This window comes from Plectropomus leopardus, chromosome 10 (assembly GCF_008729295.1).
Source record: "Plectropomus leopardus isolate mb chromosome 10, YSFRI_Pleo_2.0, whole genome shotgun sequence".
Classification (NCBI taxonomy): Eukaryota; Metazoa; Chordata; class Actinopteri; order Perciformes; family Serranidae; genus Plectropomus; species Plectropomus leopardus.
In genome coordinates, this window is record NC_056472.1 from 29,336,803 (window position 1) to 29,357,244 (window position 20,442).

General features: G+C 37.7%; 1 protein-coding gene across 3 annotated transcripts; it reads left to right on the plus strand.

The window, feature by feature from the left end:
• Window positions 1–5,593: 5,593 nt before the first annotated feature.
• hao2 (hydroxyacid oxidase 2 (long chain)) lies at window positions 5,594–18,883 on the plus strand. Of its 3 annotated transcripts, none has more exons than XM_042494923.1 (9): window positions 5,594–5,638; window positions 7,777–7,835; window positions 13,426–13,578; window positions 15,672–15,823; window positions 16,341–16,624; window positions 17,020–17,241; window positions 17,485–17,643; window positions 18,251–18,320; window positions 18,420–18,883. In XM_042494923.1, the coding sequence occupies exons 2-9, from the start codon at window positions 7,819–7,821 to the stop codon at window positions 18,473–18,475; spliced, it is 1,113 nt and encodes a 370-aa protein (XP_042350857.1). In that variant the 5' UTR covers window positions 5,594–5,638; window positions 7,777–7,818; the 3' UTR covers window positions 18,476–18,883. The 3 variants fall into 3 exon arrangements, with proteins under 3 accessions (XP_042350857.1, XP_042350858.1, XP_042350859.1); XM_042494924.1 differs by having other exon boundaries at window positions 17,023–17,241; window positions 18,420–18,881; XM_042494925.1 differs by lacking the exons at window positions 5,594–5,638; window positions 7,777–7,835 and adding an exon at window positions 12,802–13,051 and having other exon boundaries at window positions 18,420–18,881.
• Window positions 18,884–20,442: the final 1,559 nt, after the last annotated feature.

The following is a 20,442-nucleotide window of genomic DNA, read 5'->3' on the forward strand; positions in this document are numbered from 1 at the left end:
ACCAACATGTGTCTAATGATCTGGTCCTCATTAGGACTTTTACCCTTGTAACTTATTTTTAAATCTGGCAGATCTTCAGTTCAAGTTCTACGATGGTTGTTTTAGTTGTTAGAAAAAAATCATGATTCATTGTAAGATCCTGATAAAGACATTTAATTTTTGATTTGTTGCCTTTTATAACCTCAGTTTGCAATGTTTTAAGAAGGACTTAGGCGTTCTCCTACTGGTGCTTTACAAAACAGACTGGTGAAGACACTTGATAAGAGAAGTGTTGTAGGCGGAAAAAAAGCTGACAAAATGTGTTTCCAGGAGTTGAAGAGGAAGTGTCTCTCTTCTGCTTCTGTAATTGCTGTCAGTCATATACGAGACACTGAAGAAGTGGAGCTGCTTAATACAACCAGCTGTGTCTTTGGTGGACGGCTATGAAGTATCTCACACACATACACTCTTTTCCTCAGGCCCTTTCTATACGTCCTGACGCAGCATTCAGATCAGTAATAGATGGCAAACTAGATATCACTGAGTGTTAATGAGAGATGACAGTAAACTGAAGCATCACGAAGAACTGCCATATGTCTCCGCTGCTGTCGCCTGTCGCCACATATTTACAAACTTGATGTCGAGCCTGTCAAAACTCTGCTCCTCTTTAAACTAAAACTACAGAACTAAATCCTCTGATGGCATGCAAGGTACAGGGAGAGCTCCAGTCTTGCTTTTTGGGATTTACTCAAAAATACTTGGCCGATAATGTGTCTGGGGTTGCACTTTGATGGGTAAAACCACCCTGACGCTGATTCATCCTTTAGCCATTACAATGGATAAACCAAACTACTGAAAGACCACAAAGTATGATTTCACACACACACAAGCAGAACAAAAACACAAATTTGTGTGCACCAACATGTACAAACAAGTCTAAAAGAAGTCAGAAGGGTCATTTAGGTCAGGTAGGTAAGTACTGTAACTTTGACACTGTCCATGTCCAAAACACAACCAATATAGGTTGTCAAAGTCAGGTTAGGGAGGGAGGGGGGTGGTTGGGTCAAACAAACACAGGGCTTTTATCCAGGAGACCAGTGTTTGTGTGAAGCCAAAAGTCAATACTGAGTAAGTTTTACAACATGACGTAGTATGTTGGAGTAGGCTGATGTATGTCTGACGTACGTAATTAGCAAACATACTTTTTTTAAGATCAACCAAAATATTTATTCCTGAACCTAACCAAGGAGTTTTAGTTGCGCAACGGCAACTGTTTCACAACGTTAATCACATGTTTAAAACTGCAACCATTAAAGAGCATATATATATATATATATATATATATATATATATATATATATATATATATGTATATATATATGACAATTATCAGATATGGCCTCATGGAATTCAGTAAAATGATCATCATGTCACATTGAAAATACACATTGCATTGAACACTAGTGATGTGTAGTTTTCAGCCGTCTGTTAAGTTAAAAGATCAGCAAAAATTACATTAAAGCAACTCAAATAATTCAGATCAGGCTTAAGTTAAACCTCTTGTCAACAGATGAAAATGAAATAAAAGATGACTGAAATAAGTTAAATGTCTCTTTTCATTACATTGACTCCCTCACTCTTACTTTTCAACAAGCCATTTTACTTCCTGTTTCATGTCATGACCAACTAACCCTTTCCTAGGAAACACTGACTCGTACTCTGACTTATGCACAGAAGAAATCAGGTTCCTTTCACATAACTTCACAGGAAACGGCTCAAAACAATCACTGGAAATGTGGATAAGGAGAACACTGACATTTACCACAAAAAAAAACAAAACAAAACTTGGACTACAAAAAGGATCAGCAAGGAGGAGAGAATGGTGTTTATGTTCAGCATGAAGACTAAAGTGAAACTTAACGTCTTAATGCACTCACAGAAGAGTTCACAGTCGTCACAATCGTTTTTTTATTGCTTGAAGTACTCTTCGGGGGATCGTTCACACAGATTATGACATGCACCTCCCTCATCTAAGGGAAAAAACTGAGCACAAAATATACTTTCACAAAAGACCAGCACCCTTTGTAAAAAATTAGCAAATCTTCAGCTGCTGTATGGATTGAATCATAAGAGCCTGAAATGGCGTGACTGCAGACTGTGAATTATGCTCAGATCTCTCCCAGACGTCAAATGCTCAGGACATCCATCACTCAGCCGCTACATGACATTTACAGCCACTGATGTGTTCGCTCCTTTGCCTTTGCTTTGGCACTCTGAACAATGCTTTCCACTAAAACACAGCCATCCTGCAGCTACACACTCCCGGATATAAAAGAGTGCTTCTCTGAAAAAGCTCCTCCATAAAAAAAATAAAAATAAAAATAAAGAAACAAATGAAATTGTTTTAAGAATGTTTTAACAGTAATCTACTTTATTTCATCATCAATGTAGACAGTAATTTTGAAAAAAAATCAGAAAACAAGGACAACAGCACTGATAACTTGTGTTACTTTCCTGTCTTTAAAAGTGCATTCTCTATTTCAGAATCGAAACTATACTCATTGACATATATTTTAAACTATCTTTATCCAAGCCCTGATAGTGTTGTATATTTTACTATGTATAATGTATATTTTAATAATACTTCAATCATTATACACAAAATCAAGTCAAATTAAGTCAATTGTATTTATTTATCCCACAGTAGGTGTCTTGTGATAACAATGTGCTGATAATAACCATGACATATTTTCTAAATAAATGACTGATATCATGTTAATAATACACATGGTAATATTTTGAAAATAATCCAGCACCTCTTAAATTCAGTTCATTTCAGTTTTGTTCTTTGTTTTTTTCATTTGCGGCTTGTCCCCCTCCCCCACTCATTATTGCTTTTGGCCACAATAATCTTATAATTAAAATCTGATATTGTGCCAGCCCTAGTCTTCATAATCACAAAATTGTCTAAGAAGGTTTTACAAACAAACACAAGCACACTTTCAAACCTCAGACTATCAGTTCAGATAATCGATGGTCTAAGAACAGAGAGGTTTTATTTTTGCTGTTGGCTGTTTGTCTTATTGCTCCTTTGTCCTAACGTGTGGGAAATCTGCTGAAACAGCTTTTTATTGAGTCAAGTCCACAGCAGGTAATGACGTAAACATTAACTTTGCTATTTTTCCAGCTAAAAAAGAAATAAATACATGAATAAAACTTCACATTCTCTTGTGTGTGTGTGAAAAGTTAAAGCCATGATGGACAGCCGTCAGGTTAGAGTGAAAGAATCAAATGAAAGGCTGCATGAATTTGCGGCCCGTGTCCGTGGGCTCTGCTGTATTTAGTCTGATAATAAACCTGGGAGAGACAGAGGTGGAGGAGCTGAGAGCCTCGCCAGGGCATGATAACACCTTGACAATTCAACCCACATGTGCCGCGGCGTGCTGGGCCGCAGCCTCGGGGCAGAGCCTCAACCAGCATGTGGAAGAGGTTTTCCACTCAGCTGAACGTCCAGTACCTCCAGTACGGCCGCCCTGGAGCCAGATCTAACTCCGCGGTATTAGGCATCGAGGCCAGCTGTGGATTAACACAATTTGCACCTCCTCTCAGTGCAGGTAACACCCACACCTCCCCGTGGAGGTCCAACTCATCAGATTTAGCCTTTGGCTCCACCTTCACAGCCTTTTGTGTCAAAGCCAAAATAAAACACATAAATTCAGACACACACGGAAAGACGCACGTCTCTCAAGAAGCCAGGTTTTGTTACCGAAGATATTACATTTACAAAGAGTAAATTCAATTCAAAAGCCGTAATGAAATAAGAGCGAGAGAATCTAATTTAACATCACTGAACCCCAATGCTGTTTTAAAATGCTTGAACAACTTCTCGAGGCGTTTTGTTTCATTCGCGGCGAGCTGAGACACTGTGGCATTCATACCGTGTTCCCTCACATCCTGCCATCGATCCATCACTTACGGGTGGGGACCCTAACATAACAAGCTCATGATATCAAAGGTTGGGACATCTGTGATTTATATGTAAAGACTCTCAAAACACCTGTCAAAGTCCACACTCCACTTGACAAGTTTGACATTTGCAGAAAGAGCCGCGGCTCCTCACAAGCTTTTTGTTTGTGTTTCTCTCTGCTTTGTGCATATATTTGATCGGAGTCGGATCGAGTCGATTACTGTCAGACTCTTTCATATAGTGATCTGAGATTAAAATGCAAATGTCAGGCATTTTTACTTGAAGAGCTCTAAGCAGAGGTGAGACCAAGTCATTGTTTAGCAAGTCATAACTAAATCTCAAGTCTTTGCAATCAAGTCCAAAGTCATGACAGGCAAGTCCCAAGTCCTTAGCTTTAGTTTAGAGACCTAAAAAAGTCATAATGTCCCCCTCAACAAATGCAATGAAATTTACAAATTTACAAAAATCACAAACACTTTCTAAAATGTGTGTTTATTGTTAAAACAGGTTTTTAAAACAAGTGTGAACTGCAGTAATGTTGACATTTTACTTTTACCATAATGTAACGAAGTAATAATATCTGTACTTTATATTAGTTTTAATATGTCTGCAAGCTTTAACTTGTACTACAATATCATTCCTAATTAAAATGCATACTTTTAACACTGTGGTATATCACATTATTAACGTGTACCACCACATACTGTTTTTGTATGTTTCTGTCTTGTTGTATTTAACTCATCTAATATTGGGAAAGGTCTAAAACTTGCTCGTAACAATAGACTTGGGGGAAAGAATTAGTTTTTTCAAGTCAAAAGGCTAAAGTCCAAGTGAAGACACGAGTCATGAAGGCCAAGAGTTGCAAGTCTTTTTTATTTTGGTGAGTCTAAAGTCTTCAAATTTGTGACTCAAGGTCTAAGTCGAGTGACTCGAGTCCACACCTCTGGCCTCAAAGAAAAGCATTTAATGAGCTATCAAAATAAAAAGCTAGTGTTTATTTAGCTTGTTTTTAGTTGTGCACTCAAGATTAACTATTAGCTAGGAAGGGGTCAAGAATGTAAGTTTGGCACAATCATTTGTCAAAGACAAACACACATAAAAACACTCTGACACTGATCAACTTTCTTAGACGAACAAATGAAAACAACATTAGACATTCAGGAAATTTAAATGAAATTTAAAACACAGAGAGAAGGGGCTGAAAGTTTGGTAGAAAAGGAAACGAGGGGGAAGAAGAGAGTGACAGGAAGAAAGCAGAAGAGAATTTAAGCAGAAAAGAAAAATGGAGGAAACAAGTATCAAAAAAAGGAAGGAAGGATGAGGAGAACAAGGAGGGAGAAAAAAATAAAGAGGAAAGATGAAGCAAAGTAGAGAATGAAGGTGTAAGGGACAGGAGGATGACAGGAAGTTTTTTTTGCTCCTACAAACAGTTGACCTGGGCGAGCTTTTGGTGTTTTTTTGGCGCACAGAGAGGCCGGGGATCAGTGCTGACGAGAGGCTTAGCTGGTGTTGAGCCACAGTGGGCGGAGCATCACAAAGTGAGGAGGGGGGAGACGGGTGGGTTGGAGGGAGGGGTATGGGGGGTGGGCTAGGGGTTTTGGGGGGGGGGGCTGGACTGCCCTCTGACACGACCCTGTCATATGAGAGGGGAACCATCAAGTACTGTGGGCCTGCCAAGAAGCTCAGGTAAAGGTAAGACACTGATTTCATCAACTTCTGTAACTGGATTTATTCACTGTTTTTTTTTTTCTAATTGAATTCAATTTTAAATTGTTAACACCAGATAAATTATCTGTTTTTACACCAGATAAATGAATAACAGGTGTAAAAGCTGTCAGGTTATGTTTGTATCCTGGGGATGAGCAGCACTCCTAACCAGTGTCACTAAAAACAGAACAATCTGTAACAGAGGCTTTTTAAATCTTCACCTTGTTTAGCTTTGCTCGCTAAATACCATACACCAGGTATTCTAGAAATTCACCTGGACAATGTGCTCTCAGCAGCCATTCAGCGGGTCTCAATGACCGACACCTTTCACAGCCTACACAGGACAGAGGCTCACATTCATCACACACAGCCAGCCACAGTGAGGAAAATAAACCTAAAGAAAATAATAAAAAATATATTCTGGTAAGAAAACTAATAAAACATAGCAGAACCACCAAAATATTAGAACATGTAGTATATTTAAATATATATATATATATATTATATATATATATATGATAATAATTTTTAACACAATGTTTTAATAATCATAACTTTATCTATGTCTTTTATGAGCCTTATCTAGCAAGTATTTTTTTAAAAAATGTAAATACGCTCAAAATTATTATTATTTTTTTTTTTACCTTTCATAACCCTAAAAAATCTGGTATGTAGAGGGTTGTACTGTATAGTGTAACACTGTGTTTCCTAGAGTAACAGTTGTGACATCAGAGGTCATTTTTCTACAGTCAGTGTGTATTGTGCATTACTCACACACGCAATAAATGAAAGTCTGCTTGTGTTTACCTGCTTTACACATACTGAATGGAGCTTTGAGAATGGACTTTCACTCAGTATTGCACTGCCCTCAAGTGTTCACAGTTGAAAGTTTGTACTGTAGTTTTTATACTAGAGAGGCTTTATAGCATGACAGGAGGCGTATACTTTGTCTTATATAAGGATTCTTTGCTCAATATAAAAAGAAACAAATACAAATGTCCAAGTAAAGGTTATTGCAGTTAACTAAAACTAAACTAAAAGCTACAACTAGGCGTGGAAAAACATTTTAGTTAACAGAAATATAAATAAATAGTAGACTTTAGGGGAAAAAAACAACTAAATGAAGTGACATTGCGTAGTTACAAAACTAACTAAAATGAAATAAAAATATTCAGGACATGTCTTTAGTCTTTGTCCTTTTGGTCAGGAGGTACGCCTTTTTAATGAGATTGGGATATCTTGCTGTGAGTAAACTGCCTTCATAAAGTGATGTGTTTGCATTTTAATTCCCTGTGGAATTCTTAAATCTTTCCAATAACAAATACCTTAAATATTACGAAAACTAAAGGTAATATTGAAACTACTAAAAACATATGTTTTGTTTTTTTTTATTGTTATGACAAAAACAATTAACTGACATGAGCAATGCCACGCTGGAAACTAACCGAAACTAAACTGAACTGAAAACAAAAAATAACCAAATAAAACTAAAACTAAAAAAAACCTCTGCTCCAAGTATAATTTGAATAAAATGTCCTACATTATGTTCATTTTCAGGTATATACTTAAATTTTGTGTTTGTACTAGAACAAATGTTTATGTGCTTTAATGTTCAAAAACACATTGTTTTTCTTACATTGTACAGGCTATGTATGAGCCTGTCTTTCTCCACTTTAACCATAATTGTTATATCTGTAAAAGTTAGTTATGCTAGTTATACTAGTATTAGAAATTACAGTTAAATGTGCACTTACATTTCCACATATGCTGAATAACAAACACACGCACATAGACGTATGTCGCAAACAACATCACACACATATACACCAGAATCTAATAGCTGAATTTATACAAGCAGGGTTGCTGCTTTTCATATTTACAAACTGGTGGTAGTATTATAGGTACTACCAGTAGTAGTGGTAATACTTGTTGCAGTCATCAATATCCATAGCAACAATACTGTTATTGTGGTAGCATTGGTATCACTATGTTACGACACAGGATTTGTGGCAGTAGCAGTCACGTCAGTATAAGTGGAAGTGGTAGTAGTCGAAGTATGAGTATTGTCAGTGGCAGTCATGGTAACCCCTGTGCTTTCTGTTCTGTTTGTGGACTGTTTACAGGTTATGTGTTATTCAAGAGAGGAGAAGTTCAGCTAAAAGAGAATGAACATTTGTTATCGGTGAGTAAACTTTATAGAGGGAAACACAACAGAAAACCACTGCCTCCTCACTGTTCACACACTCAAAGAAATGATTTGGTTGTCAGGTTTGCATGTATCAATTACATATAAAACTTCTGTCCTTTCAAGTCAAGCCATTCGAACATCAACCAAAAAATATCATTAATGTAACTAACTCAAATAAAAATGAACAGATGAACAGGCTATGAGAATGTATGTAATAATTATAGGTGATAGAATTTACCTAATTTACTTTAAATTAAGTTTGTTCAACTATTGTTGAGAAATTCTGTGTATTTCAAAAGTATTGATCAGTATATTTGAAATACACAAAATTTATTGAAACTTATTAGATAAACCTTATTGAAGTGAATTCAAATATAATACATAAATAATATCCTTTTTTTTCTTTTTTTTTTCTTTGTTTTAAAAAGGAACTTTTTAGTTCATGTTATAATTATTTGAAACAAGGGGCGACCAGTAGCTTACCTGTTAGAGCGGGCACCCAGTGTACAGAGGTTGTGTCCTTGAAACTGCGGCCACAGGTTTTGACCTCGACCTGTCACACTTTGCTGCATGTCATCTCCTCTCTCTCCCCATTTCACACTTAAGCTGTCTTCTTTGAAGAAAAGGCAAAAAGCAAAAAACAATCTTAGACCAAATCAAAAGGATATTCTGTCAACTTTTCCATACCTTTGTTAAGGACTAAGAGTAAACACAAATATTATTTAGAAGGTAGAAGGCAGATTTATTGGTCATTTTTTAAACAAAGTTTAAAAAACAAAATTTCAATTATCCTTGAGATGGTGTGTTTACTATTTTTAATTGAACTGAATTATTTTAAACCCTGAAATTACACCATAAATATAAAAAATCATTTTATAGACCCTTAGCAGATATGAGATCAACAACACAAATGACTGTCAGTGAGTAGAAGAGGTTTGCACCTGTACTGTGTCGTCATGTTGTGAAGCAACTGTTCCAGCAGCCTGTTGCAATGTAAGTTGTTTTTAAGTCACTTGTGCATTCAACGAGGTGCTTCCTCAAGAAATATCTGCTTAGTGTAAACCCAAACCCCCGCCTTTTTTTTTTTTAGGGTAGGCATTTGACTACAGGTAGAAACGGTGTTATACTTTCCATTATACAGGAGTCAAAAGGAGGAAAGTGCCTCTTCAGTTTCCAGAACAGTAATATATTCATTTTCATTAGCAATTAGTCTTTTTTTATTATTAAAAAAATGTCAATCGAAACATGAGATGACACCCTTAAAAAACCCAAAAATTTAACATTTACACTGATGATATCAAGCAGATTAAATCAGAAAATTCTCATATTTAAGAAGGTGGATCAGCAAATATCTGTCCTTGACTGATGTTCTGTCAGTTTTAAGCACAATAGTTACCTAAGATTTTGGGAAGTCCACATCACACTGAGGGTCTTTAAGAGATTATATTCGTCAATGAGGATATTTTCCCCCAAAAGTTGTTTTATTTATTACATCTAAACGCTGCTTTATTTCAATAAATGACCTCAGTATATGCATGTAGCATATTTAGTTAGTTTGGACTTGATATGGCCTCTACAACGTGCTAAGACTATAATAACATTTCTGTTTCTAATTTTATTTGTGTTCTTCGCATGTTTAAACTAGAAAATTTAGAAAAGAAATCTTCACTCTAAAAACAAATGATGTGGCTCAACAAAAAGAAATTAGCCCAATGGTTTGCATCACTCTTTTTGAGTTATGGCAACTTCTAATTATTGCAACGAATGTGTGACATTGAGTTAGGGAAATGTATTTTTAAGTAGCGCTTGCCTAATAATTTATAGCATAAATACAAGTTTTAAGCTAAGAAAATGTCCTCTGTGTCAGAGTTGTTTGGCTTGCAGGTCCCTAACACATTTGAACAACATCTGAATTTGTCCCGGCATGTTAAGGACTTGAAATCCTGAACTTTAGGTGGGGAAAAGTTAAATTATCAAACTAATTTCATTATGTTACTATAACTTAAATGTTGTTTTAAATCAGTTGAGGCAGAAATTACGTCACACATAGTATTAGGCTGACGTAATTAGAAACACTTCAACACCATAATACAATAATAATAAATAATGTTTGCGACTTAATTTTTATCCTGCTCCCAACCATTTAATTAGGTGGTGGTGATAGGTCCCTTGAATAAATTTTTAGAGTGTAATTAATAGAACTAAAACATTTATATTGTTGCTAATTTGATTGTTCAAAGTGACATAATTGTTCATTAGGAGCTACTATTTCTCTTCAAATGAAATTTGCACTGTGATAACATAAGACAGCCCCAGTTACATCTCAGAAAACAAACACAACGAGTATTTTACTTACTTTTTATTATTTTCTTATCGTTGGCAGTTATACCTGTCCAAAGTCGCAGGTGCACTGACGTCAGTTGAGGTTCTGTTGGTATAAAACAGTAAAGTTCATCAATTTCTTCTTCTGTCAAAACACAATACTGTGAAAATGAATAGTACATACTGTATTGATATATAAATAATTACATTTCATTGAATATAATTTGTGAGGTGATATTTTCTCCCTGTTGAGTACAGGACACTAAACAGGCGTTAGCAGGTAGTGAAATCGAGGGAATGGGTTGCTAGGCAACAGACAAAAAAATGGACGTTGTCCTTTAGTTAACGGTTAGCTAACATTAGCTAGCTTAAATGTGCGATTAATTTCGCACTTCAACACTATATTTATAACTGTTAAGTGGCTAAAAAAAAGTTTAAGTAGTGCTCCAGTAAAATCTGTCTCACCTGAAGGTTTCAAGTGTCACTCAATATCGCGAATTTGTTCACTAAAAGTTCAATAACGTCAAGTTAACGGTGCCTTTCTTACGCCGTCTCCCTTCCTCCCATTAAAAGTTAACTAGTATGAGCACTTCTGATAAACTAAAAGCCGTTTTTCACCGCCGAAACAGCCTTGTTGTGTCTCCCAAATGCGAAAATATAACAGCCTACCTTAGCTTGAATTAACGGTTAGCTCGAGTTAGTCACCTGTAGCAGGTGTTACATCGAAATGTGCTCCCCGGTGGGATAGTGTCTCCACCCCGCTGATGCGTAGCGCCCCCCTCGGTAGTTAGCCGAACAGCCAACGGTAGCGTGAATGAAAAAAACAAAACAACACCTGACATCATTTTCCCTTTTAAACCTGTGCAAATTAACTTTATTTCTTTCAAAAACAATGGAAAAAGGCAAGTATAGACTTTAGAAGAAATAACACAAAAAATAGCAAACAATGTAAAAAGTACAGGAAAATTGTCTGAAAATGTGAAGAAACAACAACAAAGAAACAGTAACAAAACCAAACAACCTAAAACGATCTGAATAAAATGTGTATAAAAATTATTGTAATTCTGTAAAATAATTTTAAATATAATACATGAAGATTAGTTTTGAACATTTTTTCCTTGTTTTTTTTAGAATCATTGTCCAAATTTATTAATTTCTTGCAATTTGTGGAATATTTTTTGGCAAGATTGCCCATTTTCCCCACGTTTTCAAAAGAAAGGAAATCAATTTCCTGGTGATCTGAAGGATTAAATACTTGTGAAGACATCTGAATGCACCATAAGAAACCGATGTGGCTCCAGGTTTCCGCATTGTCTGAACTGTAGTTTACCAAAGGTGCAGTTTAATGAGCTTTATGTGACATGAATGGACGCCAACCATGGGAGGATTATGAGACAACAGGCCCCTGGGCAGAGACATACAGAAGGCCCCACCACCTCTCCTACATAGGAACAAGACACACAGACAGAGGTGGTGCATCTCTTTGTTGTCATAATGCAGCTTTTTGTTGTCATTTTGTGTCTCCTTGTGGTTGTTTGTGTCTTTTTTGTCTTAGTTTGGGTCTCTTTCAGGTAATTTTGTGTCATTCTTGGTCGTTTTGTGTCGCTTTATAGTCATTTTGTGCCTCCTTGTGGTCGTTGTGTGTCTTTCTAAAGACGTTTTGTGTTTCTTTGTGGTTGTTTTCCCATTTTTGTAGTCATTGTGCATTTTTTTGCAGTTCCTTTGCATCCCTTTATGGTCATTTTTAATCTCATCCAGGTCGGTTCTTGTTAATGAGAATGACATTTTGCAAGAGAGGGCCTGTGCGCCCATTCAGTAATCCATTTACATCTGCATCCCAGGGCACAAAAATTCCTAAAAAAAAAACCCAACAAACAAACAAACAAAAAACATATGGCACATCTGTGCACCAGTTGTCCATAGTAAATCAAGTAAAGTTAATTTAAGTATTGTACTCAAGTAAAACTTTGATTTATTTAAACTGCATTTAATTACCATTTTATGCTCATTTATATTTAATCTGTGGTACTTCACTGCATAATACATGGGACTTTGGACTCCAACATTTATTTGACATCTTTGGTAATGACTTTACTTCCAAAAATCTGAATATAAGTATGATGCACCTCACTCTTTTATTTATAATTACAAATTTCTACACTGTGGCATTGCATGAAGGATCTGAACACTTAGGCATAAGTAGTCTTAAGTAAATGTTTTGCAGCAGTTTCACCAAAAACTGTGTTTAATGATTAACATTTTGTTTATGTATTACAGACACTATTCAGATTGAACTCACTGAACTCTCTCTGAACAGCTTTTAAAAACTGATCATTTTAAACTGAAGACTGCAAAATAAAAGTTATCACATCATTATCCCCTGTGCATGTGTGTTAGCATGTAAGCCTGTGTACACAGCATGCTAATGTGTGTGCCCATATGTACTACTGTATGTACCATCTGGACCACAGAGCACTGTGTCAGACGCCTCTTGTCCTCACTATAGTTGGAGTCACCATCAGCACATTTCCAGCTTGTGTAAACACAATAAGAGCAAGGGTCACCCTCGGGTCACATACACTGTCGGTGGCTTTCATAGCGGCTCTATGAAAGTTAGGTTCTGACTGACACAAAAGCAACACTGTGGACACACGGACTCATATCTGTTCAAAAAAACCCAAATAGAAAATCTAAAAAAGTCATTTTACTTGCTCAGATGTCAAAGTGTGGAAGCTTGACTGGTGAGTTGTTGACGACGTGATTGGGCTGCATTTGCTGATACGAGGGGCAGTTTCAGTTTGAGCGGTGATGTTGCAACTTCAGTCCTACATGGAGGCTGTGTCGTGTGAGAGTGGGGGATTTTGTTTGTGACAGATCGTTTATTTGTGGTAAGTCTTTAAGCAGAAAACTGTTGAATTTTGAGTCGTTTTTTCATTTTGAACTTGATAGTGTTGTTGGTGCCTGTAGCTGTTTGTCTCACATGCAAAGCAACAAATGCATTTTCCAGATGGCTGGGTGGATAAAGATATGAGGAGTGACTGGAAAGATAATTTATTATGCTTGACAAAGCCAGCAGTGTTCTTCATTGACTAAAGAGATATTTTGAGTGCAGTAGTTTTATATTCTTGTCAAGAATTATCCATATAGTCAGCACATATGTTAAAATCTATCTCCTTAATTATCTCCTTCCTTTTTTTGCATGTTTTATCATCAGTGTCAATAGGCCTCAAATAAATAACTAATGCATTTTTTTCTCACACAGAGAGGGAGGTCGCTGTGCAGAGATGGCTATGGTATGCCTGACAGACTTTGAGGAATATGCTAAAGAGCATCTCTCAAAGGCTACCTGGGATTATTACGCAGCCGGAGCGGACGAATGCTGCACCAGGGACGACAATCTACTGGCTTACAAAAGGTACATTGGGGGATAAATAAAGTTTACCCAGACGTTCAAGGTCATCCCAAACACATAATTCAACCATCTCGATAGTTTTTTTTATTTAAAGACACTCTTTGTCATTTTAATTATCAACTATGACAGCCTTAATCTATGGTAACCATGACATTTATGACTGCAGACAACATTTGTAGCAAGACAAACAAACCTAAACTCAATTAGCTCAATTCATTCACTGAATAATACAAAAATGCCCCATTGGGATGTGACATAATGTATGTGTGAATGATTTTAATGCTCAAACTGAGAATCCTATGAGGGCACAGCCTCTAAAAAGGCCACAAATTAAAGCTTCTGTGGACTTTGGATGGCTGTAATTGATTTCTGTGTACAGAATGTGTGGTTGCGATGTCTTATAATCACTAACAGGCAGTTATATTTTACTGAATACTGATGCTGCCTTGTTCCTCCCTGCAGTGAATAAGAAACTGTTTTGAAAGTTGCATTACCAATGGGACAAAAATTCAAGGTCATGATTTGTTTTATACTGTCATAACATGTCCTTCGTGCATTCCTCTCAGCTTTCCTAATGTCTCCATAAAGACTGATAGACTGCTTCTCCTCACTGTTATGGGTCTGCATATATATGTTTTCGCTACAACAAGCCTGTTTCCAAGGGTTTGTTTGTTGGTGCATTTGGGGTCGGATTAGAGAATTTCCCCCTACAGGGATAAAAGTTGGGTTGTTTCTTGGAAAGAAGATCTTAAGTCATCACATTGGGAAAACCCAGCATGTTCTTTCTATGCTTATTTGGAGAAATATGACTTGTCCACCAAAAACAGTGTTATGTCATCTCAAGAGGGATTTCTCTCAAGATAACGGCTTCATGTGACAGAACTGGATTTTAGGATTTTGCAATGCTTACGAAACACATTAATTTGGTTCTATGTTAAAGTCTCTGAACGAGGAAAAATGAGCTTGAAATAACATAAAATTTTATAGTTATACCTTTTAAAACGGTAAAATGTTGGCTAGACGTTTTTTACAGAGTTATGACAGACTACTCTAAAGATACATATACATAAGATGTATATACTAGATTTGCCTTTTTAATAATTTTCTAATAATGATATTTAAAGTGAAGCTTCTATTAGGGTCAAGCAACTTAACCATACATACTGTAAAATACAATAAAAAATTGTCTCCTATCAGAGATATTCATATTAATAATGTTATGTTCAGTTTCCAACTACAGTCATGCCCATAAAGCCTTCTTGAATTGAATTGATCACTTTAAAGGAATGGTTCAGATATTTTTTAAGTGGAGTTGTATGAGGTATTGATCCATAGTTAGTGTATCACCCACAGCAGATGGCAGTTGGCATGTCCCCAATTTTGAGAAGCATGCAGGAGTGCCGACATGGAGGTTAAACAATGTCCCGCTGTGGACTTGGGCATCAGCAAAACATATGTCTGCAACTTTAAAAAAATCAGAAAGTTTAAGTGCAACCAGACAACCTTTGCCGACAGAGAACTGAAGCCATTATGTGCTCTCCTTAAAGCCACCAAACTCCAGTGACTAAAACAGTCATTTAGCTTGCTAAAAACGGGTGCTGCTCGTCTCCCGCTGCCTCAGCTAGATGGTTTGTTAAATTGTTGTGGAGTTTGGTGACTCTGATCTAACCTTTCTCAACACCAAACTAACAAACTAACTGAGGCAGCAATAGACCAGCAGCTCCTGTGTTCAGTGATGTTAGACCACTGTTTTTCTCAGTGGAGTTTGGCTTTGAAGGGAGTGTCTGATGGCAAGGTAAAGTGGTGAAAATGTTGTAAATATAGCGTACACTTAAACTAAAATAAATGTTTTTTGGAAGCTAAAATGGTACAATGAATAGTACCTTATACAACCCCACTTGAGCATCACTGTTCAATACATGGCTGATATTATAAAATGATCATCTGCTTCGTTAGATGGTCCGAACATGCCTTTTTGCCAAATTGTCACATTTGTTTCAATAGCTGTGATTGGCCATATTTATCTGAGTAAACCTCTTCTTCCCCTGTTACATCTGTTTTTTTTGTTTACATGATTATCTATGCTTCACACTCAGGATCCGTCTGAGGCCTCGTATCCTCCGGGACGTGTCGGTGAGTGACACAAGGACCACAGTGCAAGGGACAGAAATCAGCTTTCCAGTCGGTATCGCTCCGACTGCCTTTCACTGCCTGGCCTGGCATGAAGGAGAAGTGGCAACAGCTCGAGGTAAGGACTGTGACATAAAGTCTGATAACCCCTTTATAAAACAGAGTTAATCAGAAGAGACTGTTGCTCAAAGTTCCTGACAGGTTTGATTTTTATTCAGTTACAGTGTTAGTACACATTGCCAACACTAGATGGGAGCATAAGGTTTCAAATATCCTATAAGAAATGAGAAACACATCATAGATAACACAGTTCCCAAAGAACACCAGACAAAGAGAGAGAGAGAGAGAGAAAAAGGAATGACATTTTAAAAAATAAAATAAATAAGGACTGAATAACTCAAAAATTCAAAACAAAAACAAATAGACAAGAGCATTAGTGAATGATAAACTAAGGTAAATCCGGATTAAAGTTGTACTGGTGTTTTTTAAAAATAATAATACAGCCAGTAACACTGTTTCTACAACCCTGAGAGTCACATGGGTACCCAGACATTGCAACATTGAACTTCTCAGATCTACATTTACTTTTGATCTTCAATGACCACAGTAATAACTTCTCCACTTCTGCCTCACAGCCACGGAGGCACTAAACACCTGTTACATCACCAGCACTTACTCCACCTGCTCAGTGGAGGAGATTGTGGCAGCAGCACCGAACGGTTACCGCTGGTTCCAGCTGTACGTGTACCGGGACCGCAAGCTGTCCGAACAGATTGTGCATCGTGTGGAGGGGCTCGGCTACAAGGCCCTGGTCCTCACTGTCGATGTCCCGTACACCGGAAAGCGCCGCGACGACATTCGCAACCAGTTCAAGCTGCCACCACACCTCAAGGTCAAGAACTTTGATGGAGTGTTCCAGGTAACTTACTTTGGTTTTAACATATTTAAGATATTCGAGCCAAGCAGGAACTTGTTGGCAGTAGTTTTGTTACCAAAGCCTAAAGCAGTTTTAGTGGCAATAACTACGTTTCATGAGACCATGTACATTTATTTTGAAAACCACTATAGCATGTACTGAGCAGACATTGACATGCCCAAACCTGACACTGGAGGGGTTCACTCATCATAGTTTGAAGCTTAGGGCCACTGACCGAACAGCCATATTTCACAAGTTGGGAGTGAGAACATGTCATGTAACAGCAGTGTCAAAACTACCCCATTAAAATAGTTTAGGCATTATCAATAAAAATACAAGCAGTAGTAGTTTAGAATACATTTATACACTTCTAACCGTTGCACCACATGCACTGTAAGCAGGAGACTGCAGCTCCAGAGGAATACGGGATACCGGCCAACACCTTGGACCCATCCATTAGCTGGAAGGACGTGTACTGGCTGCAGTCCATCACCCGCCTGCCCATTATCATCAAGGGAATCCTGACCAAGGAGGACGCCGAGCTGGCTGTGGAACATGGCGTCCAAGGCATCATTGTGTCAAACCACGGGGGGAGACAGCTGGACGGAGGCCCAGCTTCGGTACTTACTGAACATTTTACTTATTTAGTTATATTAAAGATCATTTTGTCTTTAATGTCATGTCAAAAAAAGTGCTTAGACAGTCCTATTTCAAAATAAGAAAGCGAAAAGTCGCCTGAACAGGATCCAATTTGAAGTGTGAAGTTTAGTATGAAAATCCAGTTGGAAACATACGTACCAGCCTGTGCTCTGCTCCTATAAAATACTGTACGTTGGCCTTGTTCTCACCTCTGCTGCTGACAGATTGACGCTCTGTCGGAGATTGTGGACACGGTGCAGGGCAGGATCGAGGTCTATCTGGACGGAGGCATCAGGACAGGAAGTGACGTATTGAAATCGCTGGCCTTGGGAGCCAAGTGTGTTTTCATTGGTCGTCCAGCAGTGTGGGGCCTTGCATACAAGGTACAAACAGTGCCACTGACCAGTGTGAGATACTTTTAGTGTGTGTATGTGGCTGTATTTGATGATTGATTATCAACAAATTACTATTACTATTATCGCTTTTTGTTGCATTCTTTTTTATGGAGCAATTTTAGAGGCAGGGTTCCCACTTGTCAATATTCCACCAAAACAATTTGCCCTGACACCATTTTGCAAGGATACGGTCGCTGCATCGGGGGCTTAATACCCGAGACGATTGTGATTGGTTCAAAGAAATACAAACAAGCCAGAGCATTTTTTTTCCCCTCTATAGCTAATAATAATGTGTGCTTTCCGAAATTTCTCTATTGCTGAAACAACATTGTGGAGAGAAGTCTGGCGATGCAAAACTGTGTCACTGTTTGCAACTTTTGGACCTCCTCTGCTATCTGAACTCAATTGAAACAGCATTCACTGTATGTTTTGTCTTTATCTGTCTTCGGCGATAAAAAAGTAAATAATTGACAAATGAAATGAAAGTTTTTAAAACTTAAGATAATGTTTACTGATGTTGATTATATAGATAGATTACAGGATTACAGATTGTATTTTGTCTTTTGTGTGTCATGGGTCCTGTGTGATTTTTCAGGGCGAGGAAGGAGTGCGGGAGGTGCTGCAAATCCTAAATGATGAGTTCCGTCTGTCCATGGCTCTATCAGGTGAGATATATGACATCATGGCACTAAAAACTGAATATACTTTGTACTGCAATATATACAGCACTGTACTAAAGACACTATAATATTTATCTGATCCAGGTTGCAGGAACGTGGCGGAAATCAACAGGAACCTCATTCAGTTCTCTAAACTCTAACAGAGCAAAAGAGGGCGCCACTGAGGACGATAACGACACCCACTGACAGGACTGAACCAAACCAACAGTGTTGAACGAGAGCCTGGGACAAAGAAACTGAAAGATGTTCATCTCAGAACTCATGACTTTATCATGTCAGGAAACATGCTAAACAGCTTCATGCAAGAGTGTCCGAGTGAGACGGTGTCTTGGGGAAGATGAGGGTCGGCGGCAGATTTAGCAAGTGAATAATGAAAGTGTTTTTTTTAGATTTTGGATTGGAGTCGATGGAGGCACTTTTCATGAAATGAGACATAAGCTTGTAATTTGGTTTAGTTTCCAAGCTGACTGATAATGACGAACACTACGGTTTGAGATGCTGATGGTGATTGTGGTTGAATAAACGCCTGCTGAGGTGATGAAGATCTGCTGCTCCATTTTTGGATTTTTTTTTTTTATAAGCAGATACAAACAGACATAGTTGTGGAGCAGAAGTCTGTCTTTTGTTTTTGTTTCCCAGCTTTATTCTTAAAGGGACTCACCCCAAAATCAAAAATACACATTTTTCCTCTTTCCTCTTTCCAAGAGTTGGCGTGTGTTTGAGGTATCAGTCGTGGAGATGTCTGCCCTCTTTCCAATACAATGGAACTAAAAGGCACCCGGCTTGTGGTGCTCAAAATGCCAAAAATGCATTTGAAAAACTCAACAGCAATGTCTCTTTCCAGAAATCATGACCCAGTTACTCAAGATAACCCACAGACCTTGTTGTGAGTAGTTTCATGTAGGAACTACATTTCTTTCTACTGAACTACACCTGCCATCCGTATCATCGCACAGACTGAAGTGTGCATCTATTCAGGTTGTTGCAGTGCTCGCTCATATACCGACAAAAATACTGCACCACAATTAATATATAACCAGTGTTCAGTACCATGTGAAACTAAGTGAGTTATTTAACAGTATGTCATCACCATACTTCTTTCCCTAAATCTAACCTACACAACTTACATTATTAAGCACATAACTTTATGATGCCCAACCACGTTTCGTTTCTTTATCCTAACCTATTTAACTTTAGTATGCCGAGACCTAATCGTAACTTTACGTTTGAGTATTTAACATGACGACCCGTAGCCATGTTTCTTTTCCAAAACCTCATCTATGTAACTTGCCTAAAGCTGACCTGTGTAATTTTCTGTGAAGTACCAAACATGACATCATTCGTGGGGTGCTAATTCCGTAGATATCTTATGAACCGATCTATGAGGATATGTTGACGAGAGGTTAGTGCTTGTGATAGTGTGAGGCGTATGCACTAATCGTGCCCTCCTCAGCTGAGCTGTAAAAATAGCTAGCTCGGTGATGCTCGGTAAGCTAGTAGTAGATCCACACTTTTGCGCGCCGACACAGATGTTGGGTGTAGTTCGGCAGAAATGAAACTGATCTAACATGAAACTGTTCACAACAAGGTTTGTGGATTATTTTGAGTAACCAGGTCAAGAGACATTGCTGCTGAGTTTTTCAAAAACAAAATTCAATTTTTAAATTTTATTGATTTATTCATTTTTTTGCTCAGATTGTGAGCACCACAAACCGAGTGGCAGACATCTCTACAGCAGATATCTCCGACACTCAGTAACTCACACCAAAACAATCTAGACTGATAAATGGCGCTACAGGTAAGAGGGAAAAGATGTGTTTTTAAACACTGATCTATGGCTCTACACTGTTTTAGCATCAGTTCAGATTCCCACGAACGACAAACTGCCACTTTTAAAGGCCAAAAGACCATTTAGCATGTTGTCTTTGCATTGGATTGGGATGTTTTTATCTTTTATACAGCAAAAGACATAAAAAATACCATTAAGTGTAAGAATAATTGATGTTAGACGACACACTTCTGCATTTGGGTTCTTCATACTTGTCTTATGTGTGTAGGCAATCAACGGCCTGCTTGTGTGCATATACGCTCAATTCAAAACTTTAGA